The sequence below is a fragment of the Littorina saxatilis genome, linkage group LG12 (genome assembly GCF_037325665.1).
Source record: "Littorina saxatilis isolate snail1 linkage group LG12, US_GU_Lsax_2.0, whole genome shotgun sequence".
NCBI classification, from domain to species: domain Eukaryota; kingdom Metazoa; phylum Mollusca; class Gastropoda; order Littorinimorpha; family Littorinidae; genus Littorina; species Littorina saxatilis.
The window spans coordinates 9,569,076-9,587,890 of record NC_090256.1 but is presented as its reverse complement, the minus strand read 5'-3'; the positions used below and the strand labels follow the sequence as shown (position 1 = coordinate 9,587,890).

General features: G+C 50.1%; 1 protein-coding gene across 1 annotated transcript in view; it reads right to left on the bottom strand.

Annotated features, from left to right (window-relative positions):
- Window positions 1-18,815, bottom strand: part of LOC138981212 (uncharacterized) — a 128,247-nt gene that overhangs the window by 71,650 nt on the left and 37,782 nt on the right. Inside the window, exons 31-38 of the mRNA XM_070354059.1 lie at window positions 17,073-17,329; window positions 12,208-15,046; window positions 7,638-10,507; window positions 5,635-5,782; window positions 4,690-5,091; window positions 3,902-3,994; window positions 3,224-3,356; window positions 358-2,567 (exon numbers count right to left, since the gene is read on the bottom strand). Coding sequence (XP_070210160.1) covers window positions 358-2,567; window positions 3,224-3,356; window positions 3,902-3,994; window positions 4,690-5,091; window positions 5,635-5,782; window positions 7,638-10,507; window positions 12,208-15,046; window positions 17,073-17,329 — 8,952 coding nt within the window. The remainder of the gene's footprint in view (window positions 1-357; window positions 2,568-3,223; window positions 3,357-3,901; window positions 3,995-4,689; window positions 5,092-5,634; window positions 5,783-7,637; window positions 10,508-12,207; window positions 15,047-17,072; window positions 17,330-18,815) is intronic.

Sequence of the window (18,815 nt, the reverse complement as noted above, 5' to 3'; positions counted from 1 at the left end):
ATGCGTAAATGTACCTAAACATCTGCTGCTGATAATCGACACTGTGCCACAACCAGGTACATTTTGTTTAACATTCTACAAGGAGTGCTTTCGAAATGACCCTCTTCTGATATTCAAGGATCATTACACAATGAGTGTTGCAAACTTGACGTGAACATTGCTGACTTTAACTTCATAAAGAATTAGACAGAGTTGCTTTTGACACAATGTTCTGGTTATATGTGTCTGCGCAATCACCAGCATAAATTCATATTTGAAGCCAGCTACATTAATCCTGAAAACATTTAAAACAACCCAGCTGGAGTGTCTGGAAAAAGGACCATAATACGCAATCAAAAGAAATGACGTGCAGCTTACCTGGCACCTTAGTCGGTGTCTCGCCAGTGTACCATGGTGGGAAAGCAGTGGGTGTCTCGCCAGTGTACCACGGTGGGTAGGCTGTGGGTGTCTCACCACTTTGGCCAGGTGGGTGTGCAGTGGGTGTCTCGCCAGTGAACCAAGGCGGGTAGGCAGTGGGTGTCTCACCGCTTTGGCCAGGCGGATGGGCAGTGGGTGTCTCGCCAGTGTACCATGGTGGGTAGGCTGTTGGTGTCTCTCCACTGTGGCCATATGGCTTTGCTGTGGGTGTCTCACCAGTGTACCATGGTGGGTAGGCAGTGGGTGTCTCAATGCTTTGGCCAGGGGGGTGTGCAGTGGGTGTCTCACCAGTGTACCATGGTGGGTAGGCGGTGGGTGTCTCACCACTGTGGCCGGGTGGATTTGCAGTGGGTGTTTCGCCTGTGTACCATGGTGGGTAGGCAGTGGGTGTCTCACCACTTTGGCCAGGTGGGTGTGCAGTGGGTGTCTCGCCAGTGTACCATGGTGGGAAGGCAGTGGGTGTCTCACCAGTGTACCATGGGGGGTAGGCGGTGGGTGTCTCACCACTTTGGCCAGGTGGGTGTGCAGTGGGTGTCTCGCCAGTGTACCATGGTGGGAAGGCAGTGGGTGTCTCACCAGTGTACCATGGGGGGTAGGCAGTGGGTGTCTCACCACTTTGGCCAGGTGGGTGTGCAGTGGGTGTCTCGCCAGTGTACCATGGTGGGAAGGCAGTGGGTGTCTCACCAGTGTACCATGGTGGGTAAGCAGTTGGTGTCTCACCACTTTGGCCAGGTGGGTGTGCTGTGGGTGTCTCGCCAGTGTACCATGGTGGGAAGGCAGTGGGTGTTTCGCCAGTGTACCATGGTGGGAAGGCAGTGGGTGTCTCTCCACTGTGGCCATATGGCTTTGCTGTGGGTGTCTCACCAGTGTACCATGGTGGGTAAGCAGTTGGTGTCTCGCCAGTGTACCAAGGTGGGTAGGCTGTGGGTGTCTCTCCACTTTGGCCAGGTGGGTGTGCAGTGGGTGTCTCGCCTGTGTACCATGGTGGGTAGGCTGTGGGTGTCTCTCCACTTTGGCCAGGTGGGTGTGCAGTGGGTGTCTCGCCAGTGTACCATGGTGGGAAGGCAGTGGGTGTCTCACCAGTGTACCACGGTGGGTAGGCAGTTGGGGTCTCACCGCTTTGGCCAGGTGGGTGTGCTGTGGGTGTCTCGCCAGTGTACCATGGTGGGAAGGCAGTGGGTGTCTCACCAGTATACCATGGTGGGTAGGCAGTGGGTGTCTCACCACTTTGGCCAGGTGGGTGTGCTGTGGGTGTCTCGCCAGTGTACCATGGTGGGAAGGCAGTGGGTGTTTCGCCAGTGTACCATGGTGGGAAGGCAGTGGGTGTCTCTCCACTGTGGCCAACTGGTTTTGCAGTGGGTGTCTCACCAGTGTACCATGGTGGGTAAGCAGTTGGTGTCTCGCCAGTGTACCATGGTGGGTAGGCTGTGGGTGTCTCTCCACTTTGGCCAGGTGGGTGTGCAGTGGGTGTCTCGCCTGTGTACCATGGTGGGTAGGCTGTGGGTGTCTCACCACTTTGGCCAGGTGGGTGTGCAGTGGGTGTCTCGCCAGTGTACCATGGTGGGAAGGCAGTGGGTGTCTCACCAGTGTACCACGGTGGGTAGGCAGTTGGGGTCTCACCGCTTTGGCCAGGTGGGTGTGCAGTGGGTGTCTCGCCAGTGTACCATGGTGGGTAGGCTGTGGGTGTCTCACCAGTGTACCATGGTGGGTAAGCAGTGGGTGTCTCACCACTTAGGCCAGGTGGGTGTGCAGTGGGTGTCTCGCCAGTGTACCATGGTGGGAAGGCTGTGGGTGTCTCGCCAGTGTACCACGGTGGGTAAGCAGTAGGGGTTCCTTCGCAGCCGATGACATCCACGCGAAGAGCAATCTTGTCCTTCCATTCAAGGGGCTGCAACCGGACAAACCTGGCCTTGATCTCCCTGTCAAAGTGAAGGTGGACTGGGCTTGTGTTGTCCGCGTTGCCCTCGAACACCGTGTCTACAGTGTCTCCCTGCTTGCGGTAGGCATTGAACGTCGCTCCATCTTCGCTGAGAGATACTGTGAACTTGGTCACCCAGAACGATTGTGTGGGGTGGCCCTGTGTCACAACACCTGTCACCTGCTCAGGACGTCCCAGGTCAACCTGTAGCCATTGAGCCGTGTCCATGAACCTGTATGGAAAAGACGGGCAGAGATTGACTGCTACGTTTGATTGGTGTTTGAAAGTGTGAAACGGTACCTATCATGAATGGAAGGTCCTGATTTGGCCTATATGGTCCGCTGGACCCAAAAAGCAACAACTAACTAACTAACTAACTAACTATCCTGAATGGTAAATTTTTATAACCTGGCATTTTGTTAATTTTGTAGCCACTGAGAGATGAGAATACTTTAACACCTATGTTTGATTGGTGTTTCAAAGACAAAGTGTGATGAATGGTATTTGTCATGCATTTTGACATCAGCGTGTCAGTGAAAACAGCATATATGTTATATGTCAATGCTTAATATTCTTGTAATCTCTCTCTCTCTCTCTCTCTCTCTCTCTCTCTCTCTCTCTCTCTCTCTCTCTCTCGCTCTCTCTCTCTCTCTCTCTCGATCTCTCGATATCTCTCTCTCTCTCTCACTCTCTCTCTCTCTCTCTCTCTCTCTCTCTCTCTCTCTCTCTCGATCTCTCTCTCTCTCTCTCTCGATCTCTCTCTACGACTCGCTCTCGCTCTCTCTTACTCTCTCTCTCTCTCGCTTACTCTCTCTCTCTCTCTCTCTCTCTCTCTCTCTCTCTCTCTCTCTCTCTCTCTCTCTCTCTCTCAAAAGAACGATAACCTACCTAGGCATCCAAGCAGAATTGCCTCCTAGTCTCCCCTTGTAAGCCTCGTTCGACGCATCGTAAACAGAGGTCGCTGTCAGCTGGTCCCGTGGGATAACGGACGGGTTGTTCACTCCCAGTGGGTCGTCACACACTGAAAGACAGGAACGCTTGAGAACTGTTTCTTGCAGCATCTGTGGAATCTCCTTTAACAATCACATGTTGTGCAGCACACTACTGACAAGATTAGCTGAAAAACTGTGTTGTACATGTCGTGGACAAGCTATGCAATCGTAAACACACACACACACACACACACACACACACACACACACACACATACACACACTAACACACTAACACACACACACACACACTAACACACTAACACACACACTAACACACACACACGCACGCGCGCACGTACACACACACAAACAAACACACACACACACACACACACACACACATACGTTGTCTTTCTCCATCCCTCTATTGCGCTTCCTCTCTCACTCTCTCCTTCTCTGTACCTCCCTGCCTGTCTCTTTAAGACTTTATGTCTTTCCATGTCTCTCTCCTTTGACTCTGCTTCTCTGAGTCTGTCTGTCTGTCTGTCTGTCTCTGTCTCACACACTCTCTCCCTCCCCCTTCTATCTTCCTGTCTCTGTCTCTGTCTCTTTCTCTTTGTCTCCTACAAACCTTTGTGTGTGACAGAAACAACAGGGCCTGTGGTGTGGGGGTTGATGTAAGGGGTCACCTTGGTTACCGGTGGAGTTGTTGTCGGGTTGACAGCTACAGAGAAGAAAACAGAATCAATGCACATTTTTTTAAACCGTTTTTAATATCCTACACATACGCATATCTATTTAGACATGCTCACGTCAATGTGAACAAGATAATACTTTTATCCTCAGGCTGTCTTCCCTCCATGTATCGTGCAGCAGGTGAACCCAGGATTACATTCACGCCAAACTTCGAGGCAGCAATACTAATTAGTATTTCATACGAAGGATGATTTTAATCCACAGTTTAGAGTTCTCTTTCATAGAAAGGAAAAACGAAAGTTGACAACATGAGAAAAGGAGAGAAGAGAAAACAGACGAGAACGACAATGGTCATGACCACGACAATAAAAAGATAACACTACCAAAATACAACACCAACCGCTACAACATCGCTACCACCACCACCAACAACAACAACAATGACAACAACAACAACACAACCACTAACAACAACAACAACAACAACAACAAAACCAACAACAACGACACCACCTCCACCACCACCAACAACAAAACAACCAAAGGACAACCAAACGACATCACCATCAAACACTACCAACACCAACACCACCAGCAACATCAGCAACAAAAACAACAACAACGACACCTGCACCACAAGCAACATCAGCAACAAAAAGAACAACGACACCACCATCACCACTAACACCACCACCAACAACAAAACAACTAATGGCGCCTCACTGTTTCCGTAACAGTCGCAGTAGAACCTGACACCGTAGTCAGCACAGGCGCCACCAGCCTGGTCTTTATCGTAGCACGTGAGTCCAGTTCGCTTGTCGCAGGTCAGCTTCTGCCCGCTTTGCTCGGCGAGTACTCCAGTCTTGAGGTCAACACACTCGATGGTAACGATGCTGGTGTTGTTGCAGAAGCGAGCAATCTTCCTCAGGTTCTCCAAGGTCTCCAGATCACCGCCGTCGGGTCCACCCGGGGTGTTGGAGTTATAGACGGGTGTCCACCCGTGCTTGCACTCGAAGCCTGTCTCGTTGGGGGGCAGGGTGACCGGGGTGACACCAGGCTGAGGGGTCGGGGTGGGAGGGGGTGGGGTCACTCCTGGCGGCAGGGTGAAGGTCGGTTTTGGCGCGCCTGAAACCAGTGCCATGCATGTGTTCGTCAACGACTGTCTGTGGGAGAACTCGATCTCTATCTGCGCGCTATGAATGTTATATCAAAAGGAGTATTTGCCAGCGCATACAGCAGCTTTGATAGGGATTGATATTTCTACGCCGTGTTTAACACAACACCTGCGAGAAGAAAAGCTAACGAAAATCAAACAAGCAGAGAGAGAGAGAGAGAGGGGGGGGGGGGGCGAGAGAGAGAGAGAGAGAGAGACAGACACACAGACAGACAGACAGACAGACATACAGACAGTCAGACAGAGGCAGGGAAAAACAGACAGATAGAGGGGAGCCAGACATAGACAGACAAACAGACAGACAGACATAGACAGACATAGAGCGCGCGAGAGAGAGAGCCAGAGACAGATATATAGAGAGAGAGAGAGACAGAGAGAGACAGAGAGAGACAGAGAGAGACAGACAGACAGACAGACAGACAGAGACAGAGACAGACAGAAGCAGACGGGCGGACGAAATAACAGATACGAAAAAGACAGCAGCACGAACTTACAGGTGCAGTAGAAACGGATCTCGTAGTCCTGGCAAACCTGACTTGCGTCATTCTGACAACGCAATCCCTGCTTGTTACACGTCATCATTTGACCGGTTGAGCGGTAGTCCATCTGAGTGGCAGCCACTCGACATTCAGAGCTCATCGCCTAAAAACATGAAAGGGAGACGCTGGTAATAAATAACAGTAGAAACATAAATAGATAAGCAAACCAACAGGTTGAAGTCTTGCCATTGCTGTCAGAAAACTGTCACCGCACAAGAAAGAAAAACACCTACCACGAGATGGTGGGTTTTGTTTTTAAAGGATGGGGGCTGTTTTCGTGCGCCACGATTGAAAGAATGAGACTCTCCGAAAGTAGAATGGTCTATTGCTTTTAATGTTTTTCAAAATTGGTGTTTGGTCGTTCTTTAAAGCTGTGTGCCGATGAAAGCCATGTTACGCGAGAAATACTTGATTTTGTTTAATAAAGTATCCTTTGACAATTAAAGTCGATTTCCCGAACAGATTGCAGTTCCAATTATGTCCCTGGCCCGCAAGGAAAGAATAAGGAGCATATTTTAATTTGATAGATGTGTTACAATCATTAAGTACAAACAGTCACGAAAAGATAGCAAGTATCAGATATGATTTTCTACTTGTTTTTATCATTCCTTGATTGAAGTTTCACCGATTGAAATCATGCGAATACATCATTATTCACCATTTAACACACACACAAGAATAGCCAACTTGCACAATACCCCGCTTGAATAGTTCTCCGGTGCGAAAGACAAGGAAGGTTCACTTCCCTGCGGGCAAACGTTTTGCTCTCACAAACGCTGGTGTTCTCTGGCTTGTGTTAATCATTCTTTTTTTTTTAAACCTCGATCGCCTTTCCTTTGTGCACGGGCCATGCTTGTTACTTAGAACGAACTTTAGGATTATTCTCGCGGCTATCATTGCTGCAGCACACTGTCCACATTTATCGCGCGATTTGGCGGCGAAGGCCGATAGGGCAAGTCGCCTATTAGAATGAGTAAACATGCATGACAATTAAGTGGTACAAAGCTTTATAGATCGACGTACCCTGTTGCAAATGGGTGTTTGAGGTGATGCCTACACATATTACTAGAACTGTCGGCATTCTTTATTTTTTCACATCATTTTGGTTATCATCGAAAACACTTGTACCGTAATCGCGAACTTGTTGTGATGTTCCCGTTACCAAGCAGGGACATCTGCTACCTTGTGACCCACGGTGAGATGTTCACGTTACCAAGCAGGGACATCTGCTACCTTGTGACCCACGGTGAGATGTTCCCGTTACCAAGCAGGGGCATCTGCTACCGTGTGACCCACGGTGAGATGTTCACGTTACCAAGCAGGGACTGAGATGTTCCCGTTACCAAGCAGGGACATCTGCTACCTTGTGACCCACGGTGAGATGTTCAGAAACGACAGAAAAAACCCGTTGCAAGAACCAAAATAAATAGTTGTGGTTATCGGACTAGTTACACCGGGTTAGGAGATATATCAATGGTATGTACACAGCTTTATAAAAACGACTCTGTTGCAAATGGGTGTTTGGGGTGCTGCGTAGACAAACGTAAGTAAAAGTTGTTGCAAACCCCTTCGCTTCTCAAACCATACTCCGGACTTTGAATGTGTACAGACAAATGATTGTTGCAAATACTGCCAATGTTTCAATCACTGGTTTGTGTTTTCTAGTCCTGTAAACACGATGTGGGTTTTTGAGGTGCTGCGTAAACAAACGTAAGGGGCTCCGCTCACATAATTATGTAACTTCAGCAGGACCGACGACGCACTGCAGATTGTCCCAGCCCGCTATACGTTGCATGAAAGGAAAACAGGCCAAGTACTCGTCATAATCCCTATCGCGGCATAAATAAAAGGCAGTGCGTCGTCTGTGCCGCTGAAACTGCGCAGGTATATTCTGCACATACGTAAAAGTTGTTGAAAACCCCTTTTCATTTTCAGATCATACATTGGGACTTGCTTACCTTATAGCAGGTAGTGGGGTACCCTGGCAACTCGGTCAGGTTCTCCACATCACCGTCAAGGGTTGGCTCCTCCGTTGGTGAGTTGCTGTTCATCCAGGTAGTCCATCCCTCCACGCAGTCATAATAGGGAGGGCGTGTGGTGTGGGACGTCGGAACCTGACTGCACTCGCACTTGTAGCGGACCTGGTAGTCGCTGCAGGGGATGGGTGCGTTGTCTTCGTTCTTGCAAATCAAACCGTGCTCGAGGTCACACACGAGCTGCTCGCCGGAGCTGAAGTACTCGATGCCATCGACTGTCTGACAATCGATCGCGGTGATGTTTCCGTGCGGGCAGAACTCCTCCTTCTCTTTGGCTGTCATTTGCTCGCGGTCTCCGTCTCCAATACCGGGGTTGTCCTTGTTGATCCAACCTGTCCACTTGGGCACACAAGTGTACGGCGTCTGTGTGGGTGTTGCGCCTGTATACCAAGGTGGGAAGGCCGTGGGCGTCTCACCAGTGTACCATGGTGGATAGGCAGTGGGTGTCTCACCACTTTGGCCAGGTGGGTGTGCAGTGGGTGTCTCACCAGTGTACCACGGTGGGTAGGCTGTGGGTGTCTCACCACTTTGGCCAGGTGGATGTGCAGTGGGTGTCTCACCAGTGTACCATGGTGGGTAGGCTGTTGGTGTCTCACCAGTGTACCATGGTGGGTAGACAGTGGGTGTCTCACCGCTTTGGCCAGGTGGATGTGCAGTGGGTGTTTCACCAGTGTACCATGGTGGGAAGGCAGTGGGTGTCTCGCCAGTGTACCATGGTGGGTAGGCAGTGGGTGTCTCACCGCTTTGGCCAGGTGGATGTGCAGTGGGTGTCTCGCCAGTGTACCATGGTGGGAAGGCAGTGGGTGTCTCTCCAGTGTACCACGGTGGGTAGGCCGTGGGCGTCTCTCCACTTTGGTCAGGCGGGTGTGCTGTGGGTGTCTCGCCAGTGTACCACGGTGGGTAGGCTGTGGGTGTCTCACCAGTGTACCATGGTGGGTAGGCTGTGGGTGTCTCACCACTTTGGCCGGGAGGTTGGGCAGTGGGTGTCTCGCCAGTGTACCATGGTGGGTAGGCTGTGGGTGTCTCACCAGTGTACCATGGTGGGTAGGCTGTTGGTGTCTCGCCACTTTGGCCAGGTGGGTGCGCAGTGGGTGTCTCGCCAGTGTACCACGGTGGGAAGGCAGTGGGTGTCTCGCCAGTGTACCATGGTGGGTAGGCTGTGGGTGTCTCTCCACTTTGGCCAGGTGGGTGTGCAGTGGGTGTCTCGCCAGTAAACCAAGGTGGGTATGCTGTGGGTGTCTCACCAGTGTACCATGGTGGGTAGGCTGTGGGTGTCTCGCCACTTTGACCAGGTGGGTGTGCAGTGGGTGTCTCGCCAGTGTACCAAGGTGGGTAGGCAGTGGGTGTCTCGCCAGTGTACCATGGTGGGTAGGCTGTGGGTGTCTCGCCACTTTGACCAGGTGGGTGTGCAGTGGGTGTTTCGCCAGTGTACCAAGGTGGGTAGGCAGTGGGTGTCTCTCCAGTGTACCACGGTGGGTAGGCTGTGGGAGTCTCGCCACTTTGACCAGGTGGGTGTGCAGTGGGTGTCTCGCCAGTGTACCATGGTGGGTAGGCAGTAGGTGTCTCACCAGTGTACCATGGTGGGTAGGCTGTTGGTGTCTCGCCACTATGACCATACGGTTTTGCAGTGGGTGTCTCACCAGTGTACCATGGTGGATAGGCAGTGGGTGTCTCGCCACTTTGGCCAGGTGGGTGTGCTGTGGGTGTCTCGCCGGTGTACCATGGTGGGAAGGCAGTGGGTGTCTCGCCAGTGTACCATGGTGGGTAGGCCGTGGGTGTCTCTCCACTTTGGCCAGGCGGGTGTGCTGTGGGTGTCTCGCCAGTGTACCACGGTGGGTAGGCAGTGGGTGTCTCACCAGTGTACCATGGTGGATAGGCAGTGGGTGTCTCACCACTTTGGCCAGGTGGGTGGGCAGTGGGTGTCTCGCCGGTGTACCATGGTGGGAAGGCAGTGGGTGTCTCGCCAGTGTACCATGGTGGGTAGGCAGTGGGTGTCTCGCCGGTTTGGCCAGGTGGGTGTGCAGTGGGTGTCTCGCCAGTGTACCATGGTGGGAAGGCAGTGGGTGTCTCACCAGTGTACCACGGTGGGTAGGCCGTGGGTGTCTCTCCACTTTGGCCAGGCGGGTGTGCTGTGGGTGTCTCGCCAGTGTACCACGGTGGGTAGGCTGTCGGTGTCTCGCCACTTTGGCCAGGTGGGTGCGCAGTGGGTGTCTCGCCAGTGTACCATGGTGGGAAGGCAGTGGGTGTCTCACCAGTGTACCACGGTGGGTAGGCCGTGGGTGTCTCTCCACTTTGGCCAGGTGGGTGTGCAGTGGGTGTCTCGCCAGTGTACCACGGTGGGAAGGCAGTGGGTGTCTCACCAGTGTACCATGGTGGGTAGGCTGTGGGTGTCTCACCACTTTGGCCAGGTGGATGTGCAGTGGGTGTCTCGCCAGTGTACCATGGTGGGTAGGCTGTTGGTGTCTCTCCACTGTGACCATATGGTTTGGCGGTGGGTGTCTCACCAGTGTACCATGGCGGGAAGGCAGTGGGTGTCTCACCAGTGTACCATGGCGGGTAAGCAGTTGGCGTGTCACCACTTTGGCCAGGTGGGTGCGCAGTGGGTGTCTCGCCAGTGTACCACGGTGGGTAGGCTGTGGGTGTCTCGCCAGTGTACCATGGTGGGAAGGCTGTGGGTGTCTGACCACTTTGGCCAGGTGGGTGTGCAGTGGGTGTCTCGCCAGTGTACCATGGTGGGAAGGCAGTGGGTGTCTCACCAGTGTACCACGGTGGGTATGCAGTTGGTGTCGCCCCTGGAATTCAAAGTCCCATATGACTGAAATATTGTTATCAAGTTCTACTTTCACTTTAATCGAATTACGGTTGAAAATAATCTTTGGAACATTATATCAGATGTCCCGTACAGGGTGACTCCCTAAAAGTGCAACCCACAAAAATGCGAATAACTTCCACATCTGTTTATCGAATTACTTTGTGTACTTTAGCTAAATTGTATAAATGATTATACCCCAAAGTGGCCAATTTGTAGGTCAAACTGTCTTTTCTGGTTTTTGGGAGTTGTATCAACTCTGACATTCAGATAATCCAAAAAGGTAAAAGTCTTGAGGGTTTAAATCAGGTAAATATGGCTAATGCTCAATGTCAATTAACCCTCGTACTGTTGAGTCGATTCCCGAAGTGGGGACATTTTGTTTTGAAAGTGCACAACAATCAAACCAATTGAACTATAAACTCGTCACTTCGTGGACTGGTTATGCATAGGCTTAAGTTAATGTACACCAGTGTAAAGCCAACCTTCTGAAGTCAAAATCCAGGAGCCAGGGGGTCCAGGGAGACCGTTTAGTCTTGAATAATTATGAGCAGGGAGAAGTTGTCAAATTCAAGATTTTTTGTTTGTTTGTTTGCTTAACGCCCAGCCGACCACGAAGGGCCATATCAGGGCGGTGCTGCTTTGACATATAACGTGTGCCACACACAAGACAGAAGTCGCAGCACAGGCTTCATGTCTCACCCAGTCACATTATTCTGAAACCGGACCAACCAGTCCTAGCACTAACCCCATAATGCCAGACGCCAGGCGGAGCAGCCACTAGATTGCCAATTTTAAAGTCTTAGGTATGACCCGGCCGGGGTTCGAACGCACGACCTCCCGATCACGGGGCGGACGCCTTACCACTAGGCCAACCGTGCCAGTAAAATTCAAGAGATTCACGGAAAATCCGGTAGGGTTATAGTACACTAATATATGAAGAAATTCGGTCAACAGATATGATGTAAAAGTTATTAGCATTAACGTGGGTTGCATTTTGTTGGTGATCGTGTAATAATAATCATACCGTATTTGGTGTGTGTGTGTCATGGCAAAGAGCAATCCAGTTTGTTTGTCAATGAACAAACCCTTGTTGTATTTGATGACCTCCTTTAGGTTGACACTACAATAACAGATGCATGGCGTTACACAGGGATAAAACCAAGCATTGATAAAAGGATGGTCACTGCAGTGTTATCAAAGCAGAGTCCGCCAACCATTTGTTCTTATTCCCATAAGAGCACTCTTACATTGTGTTCACTTTTTGCACTCCTGCGATAAGAACAGTATTTCTTGACATTGTAAGTTACTGAATACATGTTTGTTTAAAGGCACAGTTCTTCCCTTGTAAATGACTCGGGCTGACTCTCTCGGTTCTTGCCAGGCTTTTACATCGGATAAGTATCCCTTCCACTTTGAGACACTATACATTCCAAGAGCCTAAAGCTTTCTGTGCAGAGTGACATTTTGTTTAATAAATTAGTCCGTAAAGTCACTCGTCATTTCTATGTTACTGAAAAGATACGCTCCAGTGTCGATACCCCTTCAAATCTGTTCAACCTCGAGTGCAGTAACAATTGACAATATTGCCAACAAATCCAAATTCCTCACTGATATCAAGCAATTCCATCATTAGAAAGACGAGTAAAACCTTACATATATATATATATATCAAAGCCTTACCACTTTGGCCAGGTGGCTGTGCAGTGGGTGTCTCGCCAGTGTACCATGGTGGGTAGGCTGTGGGTGTCTCACCAGTGTACCATGGTGGGTAGGCGGTAGGTGTCTCGCCACTTTGACCAGGTGGGTGTGCAGTGGGTGTCTCGCCAGTGTACCATGGTGGGTAGGCTGTGGGTGTCTCGCCACTTTGGCCAGGTGGCTGTGCAGTGGGTGTCTCGCCAGTGTACCATGGTGGGTAGGCAGTGGGTGTCTCACCAGTGTACCATGGTGGGTAGGCAGTGGGTGTCTCACCACTTTGTCCTGGTGGGTGTGCTGTGGGTGTCTCGCCAGTGTACCATGGTGGGTAGGCTGTGGGTGTCTCACCAGTGTACCACGGTGGGTAGGCAGTGGGTGTCTCACCACTTTGTCCTGGTGGGTGTGCTGTGGGTGTCTCGCCAGTGTACCATGGTGGGTAGGCTGTCGGTGTCTCACCAGTGTACCACGGTGGGTAGGCAGTGGGTGTCTCACCACTTTCTCCTGGTGGGTGTGCAGTCGGTGTCTCGCCGGTGTACCATGGTGGGTAGGCTGTGGGTGTCTCGCCAGTGTACCATGGTGGGAAGGCAGTTGGTGTCTCACCACTTTGGCCAGGTGGCTGTGCAGTGGGTGTCTCGCCAGTGTACCATGGTGGGTAGGCTGTGGGTGTCTCACCAGTGTACCACGGTGGGTAGGCAGTGGGTGTCTCACCACTTTGTCCTGGTGGGTGTGCTGTGGGTGTCTCGCCAGTGTACCATGGTGGGTAGGCTGTGGGTGTCTCACCAGTGTACCACGGTGGGTAGGCATTGGGTGTCTCACCACTTTGTCCTGGTGGGTGTGCAGTCGGTGTCTCGCCAGTGTACCATGGTGGGTAGGCTGTGGGTGTCTCGCCAGTGTACCACGGCGGGTAGGCAGTTGGTGTCTCACCACTGTGGCCATACGGTTTGGCAGTGGGTGTTTCCCCAGTGTACCATGGTGGGTAGGCTGTGGGTGTTTCACCAGTGTACCATGGTGGGTAGGCTGTGGGTGTCTCGCCACTTTGGCCAGGTGGGTGTGCAGTGGGTGTTTCGCCAGTGTACCATGGTGGGTAGGCTGTGGGTGTCTCGCCAGTGTACCATGGTGGGTAGGCGGTAGGTGTCTCGCCACTTTGACCGGGTGGGTGTGCAGTGGGTGTCTCGCCAGTGTACCATGGTGGGTAGGCTGTGGGTGTCTCGCCACTTTGGCCAGGTGGGTGTGCAGTGGGTGTCTCGCCAGTGTACCATGGAGGGTAGGCTGTGGGTGTCTCGCCTGTGTACCATGGTGGGTAGGCGGTAGGTGTCTCGCCACTTTGACCAGGTGGGTGTGCAGTGGGTGTCTCGCCAGTGTACCATGGAGGGTAGGCTGTGGGTGTCTCGCCAGTGTACCAAGGTGGGTAGGCTGTGGGTGTCTCACCACTTTGACCAGGTGGGTGTGCAGTGGGTGTTTCGCCAGTGTACCAAGGTGGGTAGGCAGTGGGTGTCTCACCAGTGTACCATGGGGGGTAGGCTGTGGGTGTCTCGCCACTTTGGCCAGGTGGGTGTGCAGTGGGTGTCTCGCCAGTGTACCACGGTGGGTAGGCTGTGGGTGTCTCGCCACTTTGACCAGGTGGGTGTGCAGTGGGTGTCTCGCCAGTGTACCAAGGTGGGTATGCAGTGGGTGTCTCACCAGTGTACCAAGGTGGGTAGGCAGTGGGTGTCTCACCAGTGTACCATGGGGGGTAGGCTGTGGGTGTCTCGCCACTTTGACCAGGTGGGTGTGCCGTGGGTGTTTCGCCAGTGTACCAAGGTGGGTAGGCAGTGGGTGTCTCACCAGTGTACCATGGAGGGTAGGCTGTGGGTGTCTCGCCGCTTTGGCCAGGTGGGTGTGCAGTGGGTGTCTCACCAGTGTACCAAGGTGGGTAGGCAGTGGGTGTCTCACCAGTGTACCAGGGTGGGTAGGCTGTTGGTGTCTCGCCACTATGGCCATACGGTTTTGCAGTGGGTGTCTCACCAGTGTACCATGGTGGATAGGCAGTGGGTGTCTCGCCACTTTGACCAGGTGGGTGTGCAGTTGGTGTCTCGCCAGTATACCATGGTGGGTAGGCAGTGGGTGTCTCACCAGTGTACCACGGTGGGTAGGCTGTGGGTGTCTCGCCACTTTGGCCAGGTGGGTGTGCAGTTGGAGTCTCGCCAGTATACCATGGTGGGTAGGCAGTGGGTGTTTCACCAGTGTACCAGGGTGGGTAGGCAGTTGGTGTCTCACCACTTTGGCCAGGTGGGTGTGCAGTTGGAATCTCGCCAGTATACCATGGTGGGTAGGCAGTGGGTGTCTCACCAGTGTACCATGGTGGGTAGGCAGTGGGTGTCTCACCAGTATACCATGGTGGGTAGGCAGTGGGTGTCTCACCAGTGTACCAGGGTGGGTAGGCAGTTGGTGTCTCACCAGTGTACCATGGTGGGTAGGCAGTGGGTGTCTCACCAGTGTACCAGGGTGGGTAGGCAGTTGGTGTCTCACCACTTTGGCCAGGTGGGTGTGCAGTTGGAATCTCGCCAGTATACCATGGTGGGTAGGCAGTGGGTGTCTCACCAGTGTACCATGGGGGGTAGGCAGTGGGTGTCTCACCAGTATACCATGGTGGGTAGGCAGTGGGTGTCTCACCAGTATACCAGGGTGGGTAGGCAGTAGGTGTCTCACCAGTGTAATTTGGCGGGTAAGTAGCAGGACAGGCATCTACACAGTAGAACCTCACCTGGTAGTCGTGGCACTTCTCTCCGTTCCTCTGCTCGCTGTCAAGGCACACCAGGCCATGGTTCAAGTCACACGTCACTCCAACCTGGATGAAACATGGTAGAAAGTTCTGTGATGGCAATGTTTATTTTCATGCTGTGAGCAACGTGTCGATACAGTCAACAGCTAGTCACGCGGCATTTCTGATTGGAAAAATTAGAGGGGCTTATAAGAACGAAAGAAAGAGAAAAACAAGTCGCGTAAGGCGAAAATACAACATTTAGTCAAGTAGCTGTCGAACTCACAGAATGAAACGGAACGCAATGCAACGCAGCAAGACCGTATACTCGTAGCATCGTCAGTCCACCGCTCATGGCAAAGGCAGTGAAATTGACAAGAAGAGCGGGGTAGTAGTTGCGCTAAGAAGGATAGCACGCTTTTCTGTACCTCTCTTCGTTTTAACTTTCTGAGCGTGTTTTTAATCCAAACATATCATATCTATATGTTTTTGGAATCAGGAACCAACAAGGAATAAGATGAAAGTGTTTTTAAATTGATTTCGACAATTTAATTTTGAAAATAATTTTTATATATTTAATTTTCAGAGCTTGTTTTTAATCCGAATATAACCTATTTATATGTTTTTGGAATCAGCAAATGATGGAGAATAAGATGAACGTAAATTTGGATCGTTTTATAAATTGTTTTTTTTTTTTACAATTTTCAGATTTTTAATGACCAAAGTCATTATTTAATTTTTAAGCCACCAAGCTGAAATGCAATACCGAAGTCCGGGCTTCGTCGAAGATTACTTGACCAAAATTTCAACCAATTTGGTTGAAAAATGAGAGCGTGACAGTGCCGCCTCAACTTTCACGAAAAGCCGGATATGACGTCATAAAAGACATTTATCAAAAAAATGAAAAAAACGTCTGGGGTATTCATACCCATCAACTCTCATGTCAAATTTCATAAAGATCGGCCCAGTAGTTTAGTCTGAATCGCTCTACACACACACACAGACAGACACACACACACACACACACACACACACACGCACGCACGCACGCACACACACCACGACCCTCGTCTCGATTCCCCTCTACGTTAAAACATTTAGTCAAAACTTGACTAAATGTAAAAAGGAAATTGACAGAAAAAAACCCAAGAAACATGGTCCAAAATAAAGTAAAAGGGATAGGGGAAACTGAGAGAGAAACAAGTCGCGTAAGGCGAAATTACTACATTTAGTCAAGCTGTGGAACTCACAGAATGAAACTGAACGTAGTCCGCCGCTAGTGCAAAAGGCAGTGAAAGTGGCGAGCCTGTTTGGCGCGGTAGCGATTGCGCTGTGCTTCATAGCACGCTTTACTGTACCTCTCTTCGTTTTAACTTTCTGAGCGTGTTTTTAATCCAAACATATCATATCTATATGTTTTTGGAATCAGGAACCGACAAGGAATAAGATGAAATAGTTTTTAAAACGATTTCGGAAATTTAATTTTGATCATAATTTTTATATTTTTAATTTTCAGAGCTTGTTTTTAATCCAAATATAACATATGTATATGTTTTTGGAATCAGAAAATGACGAAGAATAAGATGAAATTGTTTTTGGATCGTTTGATAAAAAAATAATTTTAATTACAAGTTTCCGATTTTTAATGACCAAACTCACTCATTAGTTTTTAAGCCACCAAGCTGAAATGCAATACCAAACCCCGGGCTTCGTCGAAGATTGCTTTGCCAAAATTTCAATCAATTTGATTGAAAAATGAGGGTGTGACAGTGCCGCCTCAACTTTTACAAAAGGCCGGATATGACGTCATCAAAGGTATTTATCGAAAAAATGGAAAAAACGTCCGGGGATATCATACCCAGGAACTCTCATGTCAAATTTCATAAAGATCGGCCCAGTAGTTTAGTCTGAATCGCTCTACACACACACACAGACAGACAGACAGACAGACAGACAGACACACACACACACACACATACACCACGACCCTCGTCTCGATTCCCCCCTCTATGTTTAAAACATTTAGTCAAAACTTGACTAAATGTAAAAAGGGCTAGGGGAAAACCTAACAAGAATTAAAGACAAAAAACCTATGAGAAAAAAATCTGCAAACCTGATTAGCCACGTTGTACGGGGTACCATTGGGGTTGGTCGGGGTTGGAGCCACACGGCACTGGATGTCGGCAGGGTGCTCACAAAACGGGTAGGTGAGGCGGAGGTTGGCGATGGTCTCATAGTCTCCGTTCGAGCTGGGGGTTCGGAGATTGGAGTTCATCCACAAAGTCCACAAACATGAGGGTACAGGACTCCAGGGTTGACCGGGTGGGGGCGTGATACCGGGTGCCCTTGAGGGTATGGCTGTTGGTGTAACTGCAGAATCATTATGGATTTTAACATTGGGTGTACGTACGCATGTGTGTTACCTGGACTAATCAGGTTTCCGGCACACACAGAAGTGCACACAGTCACACAGACACACAGACACACACACAAACACACACACACATACAGACAGACACACACACAGTCACACAGACACACAGACTCACACACACACACAAACACACACACATACAGACAGACACACAGACACACACACACAGACACACACACAGACACACACAGACACACACACACACACAGACACACATACAGACACACACACACACACACACGCGCACACACACAGAGACACACACACACACACACACACACACACACACACACACACACATTCACGGATGCATGCACGCACGCACACACGCACGCAAGCACGCAGACAAAACGCAGACATACACGTTTGTCAGACGTTCCCATTTAGAACCCACCGATACACCCTCACATCACCCACACAATAACTCGCTGGTACAAACTTATATATTAATAAATCAGAGTCAAGTCACAGAGTAAAGTCTATTAACAGTCTCTCTGGGCTGCAGATGCAATAAAATTCAAACTTCAAAGCAAGGAAACAAAGAATTTAACTGCAAGAATCTGAAATAGGAAGTTTGCTAACGTTTCAGAATCAAAAATCAAAAATCAAGAATGGTTAGTTATCAAAACGTTTAATCATAATTAAAAACGAAAAGACGCACCCGTAGAGAGTCCCGGAACCCCCAATTCTAATGTATATATGTGACCCTCCACCACGAAATAAGTCGCATGTCACCTTGCGCGGTTCTGCGCTTGGCTTAATATAAGTCCGGGGAGTGTCTGGTAACAGTGTGAGGGTCACCTTAGTCACAGGCTTATAACTCAAACAGTTTTCGCTCTTTTCTAAAACGGTTTTCACCACTGGATAGAGCATAAAAAACTTTAGGAAAATATAAAAATATGAAAATCATGCAAAGGTGACATGCGACTCATTTCGTGGTGGAGGGTCACATAATTATGGGGTTATCGTACCCCCACAGTAGAACGTTTGGGGTCTTAAGGTCAGTAGGCTCATATTTTTGCTTTCGGAAGGCACATTCCTCGCCAACACATGATCTTTGAAGCGCCCATTGCATGCAACGAATGTCGACGTCTGAAAGTTATCTCAGCCCTTCACAAGCACATCACGGTAATACGACGTATCCGTAAGATTAACCCCGTAAATTTGTGTGACTACAAATATGACAGAATATCTTACGACGACACTACCGACGGCACGCTCAATAATGGATGTTCTCAGGACGTGGGTTTTTTCTTCAGGTTTAGTTCGTCACGGGACCTCGTTCATGAATTTCTAGTACGTTTATTTAAGATTTTAGTGCGTATAGGACGCAGGGACGCGCAATTTGGTGAGCCATGACGATGCAATGGCTAATTAACTGAAACAATGAAAAGCAATGGAAACGAACAACACGATCAATAA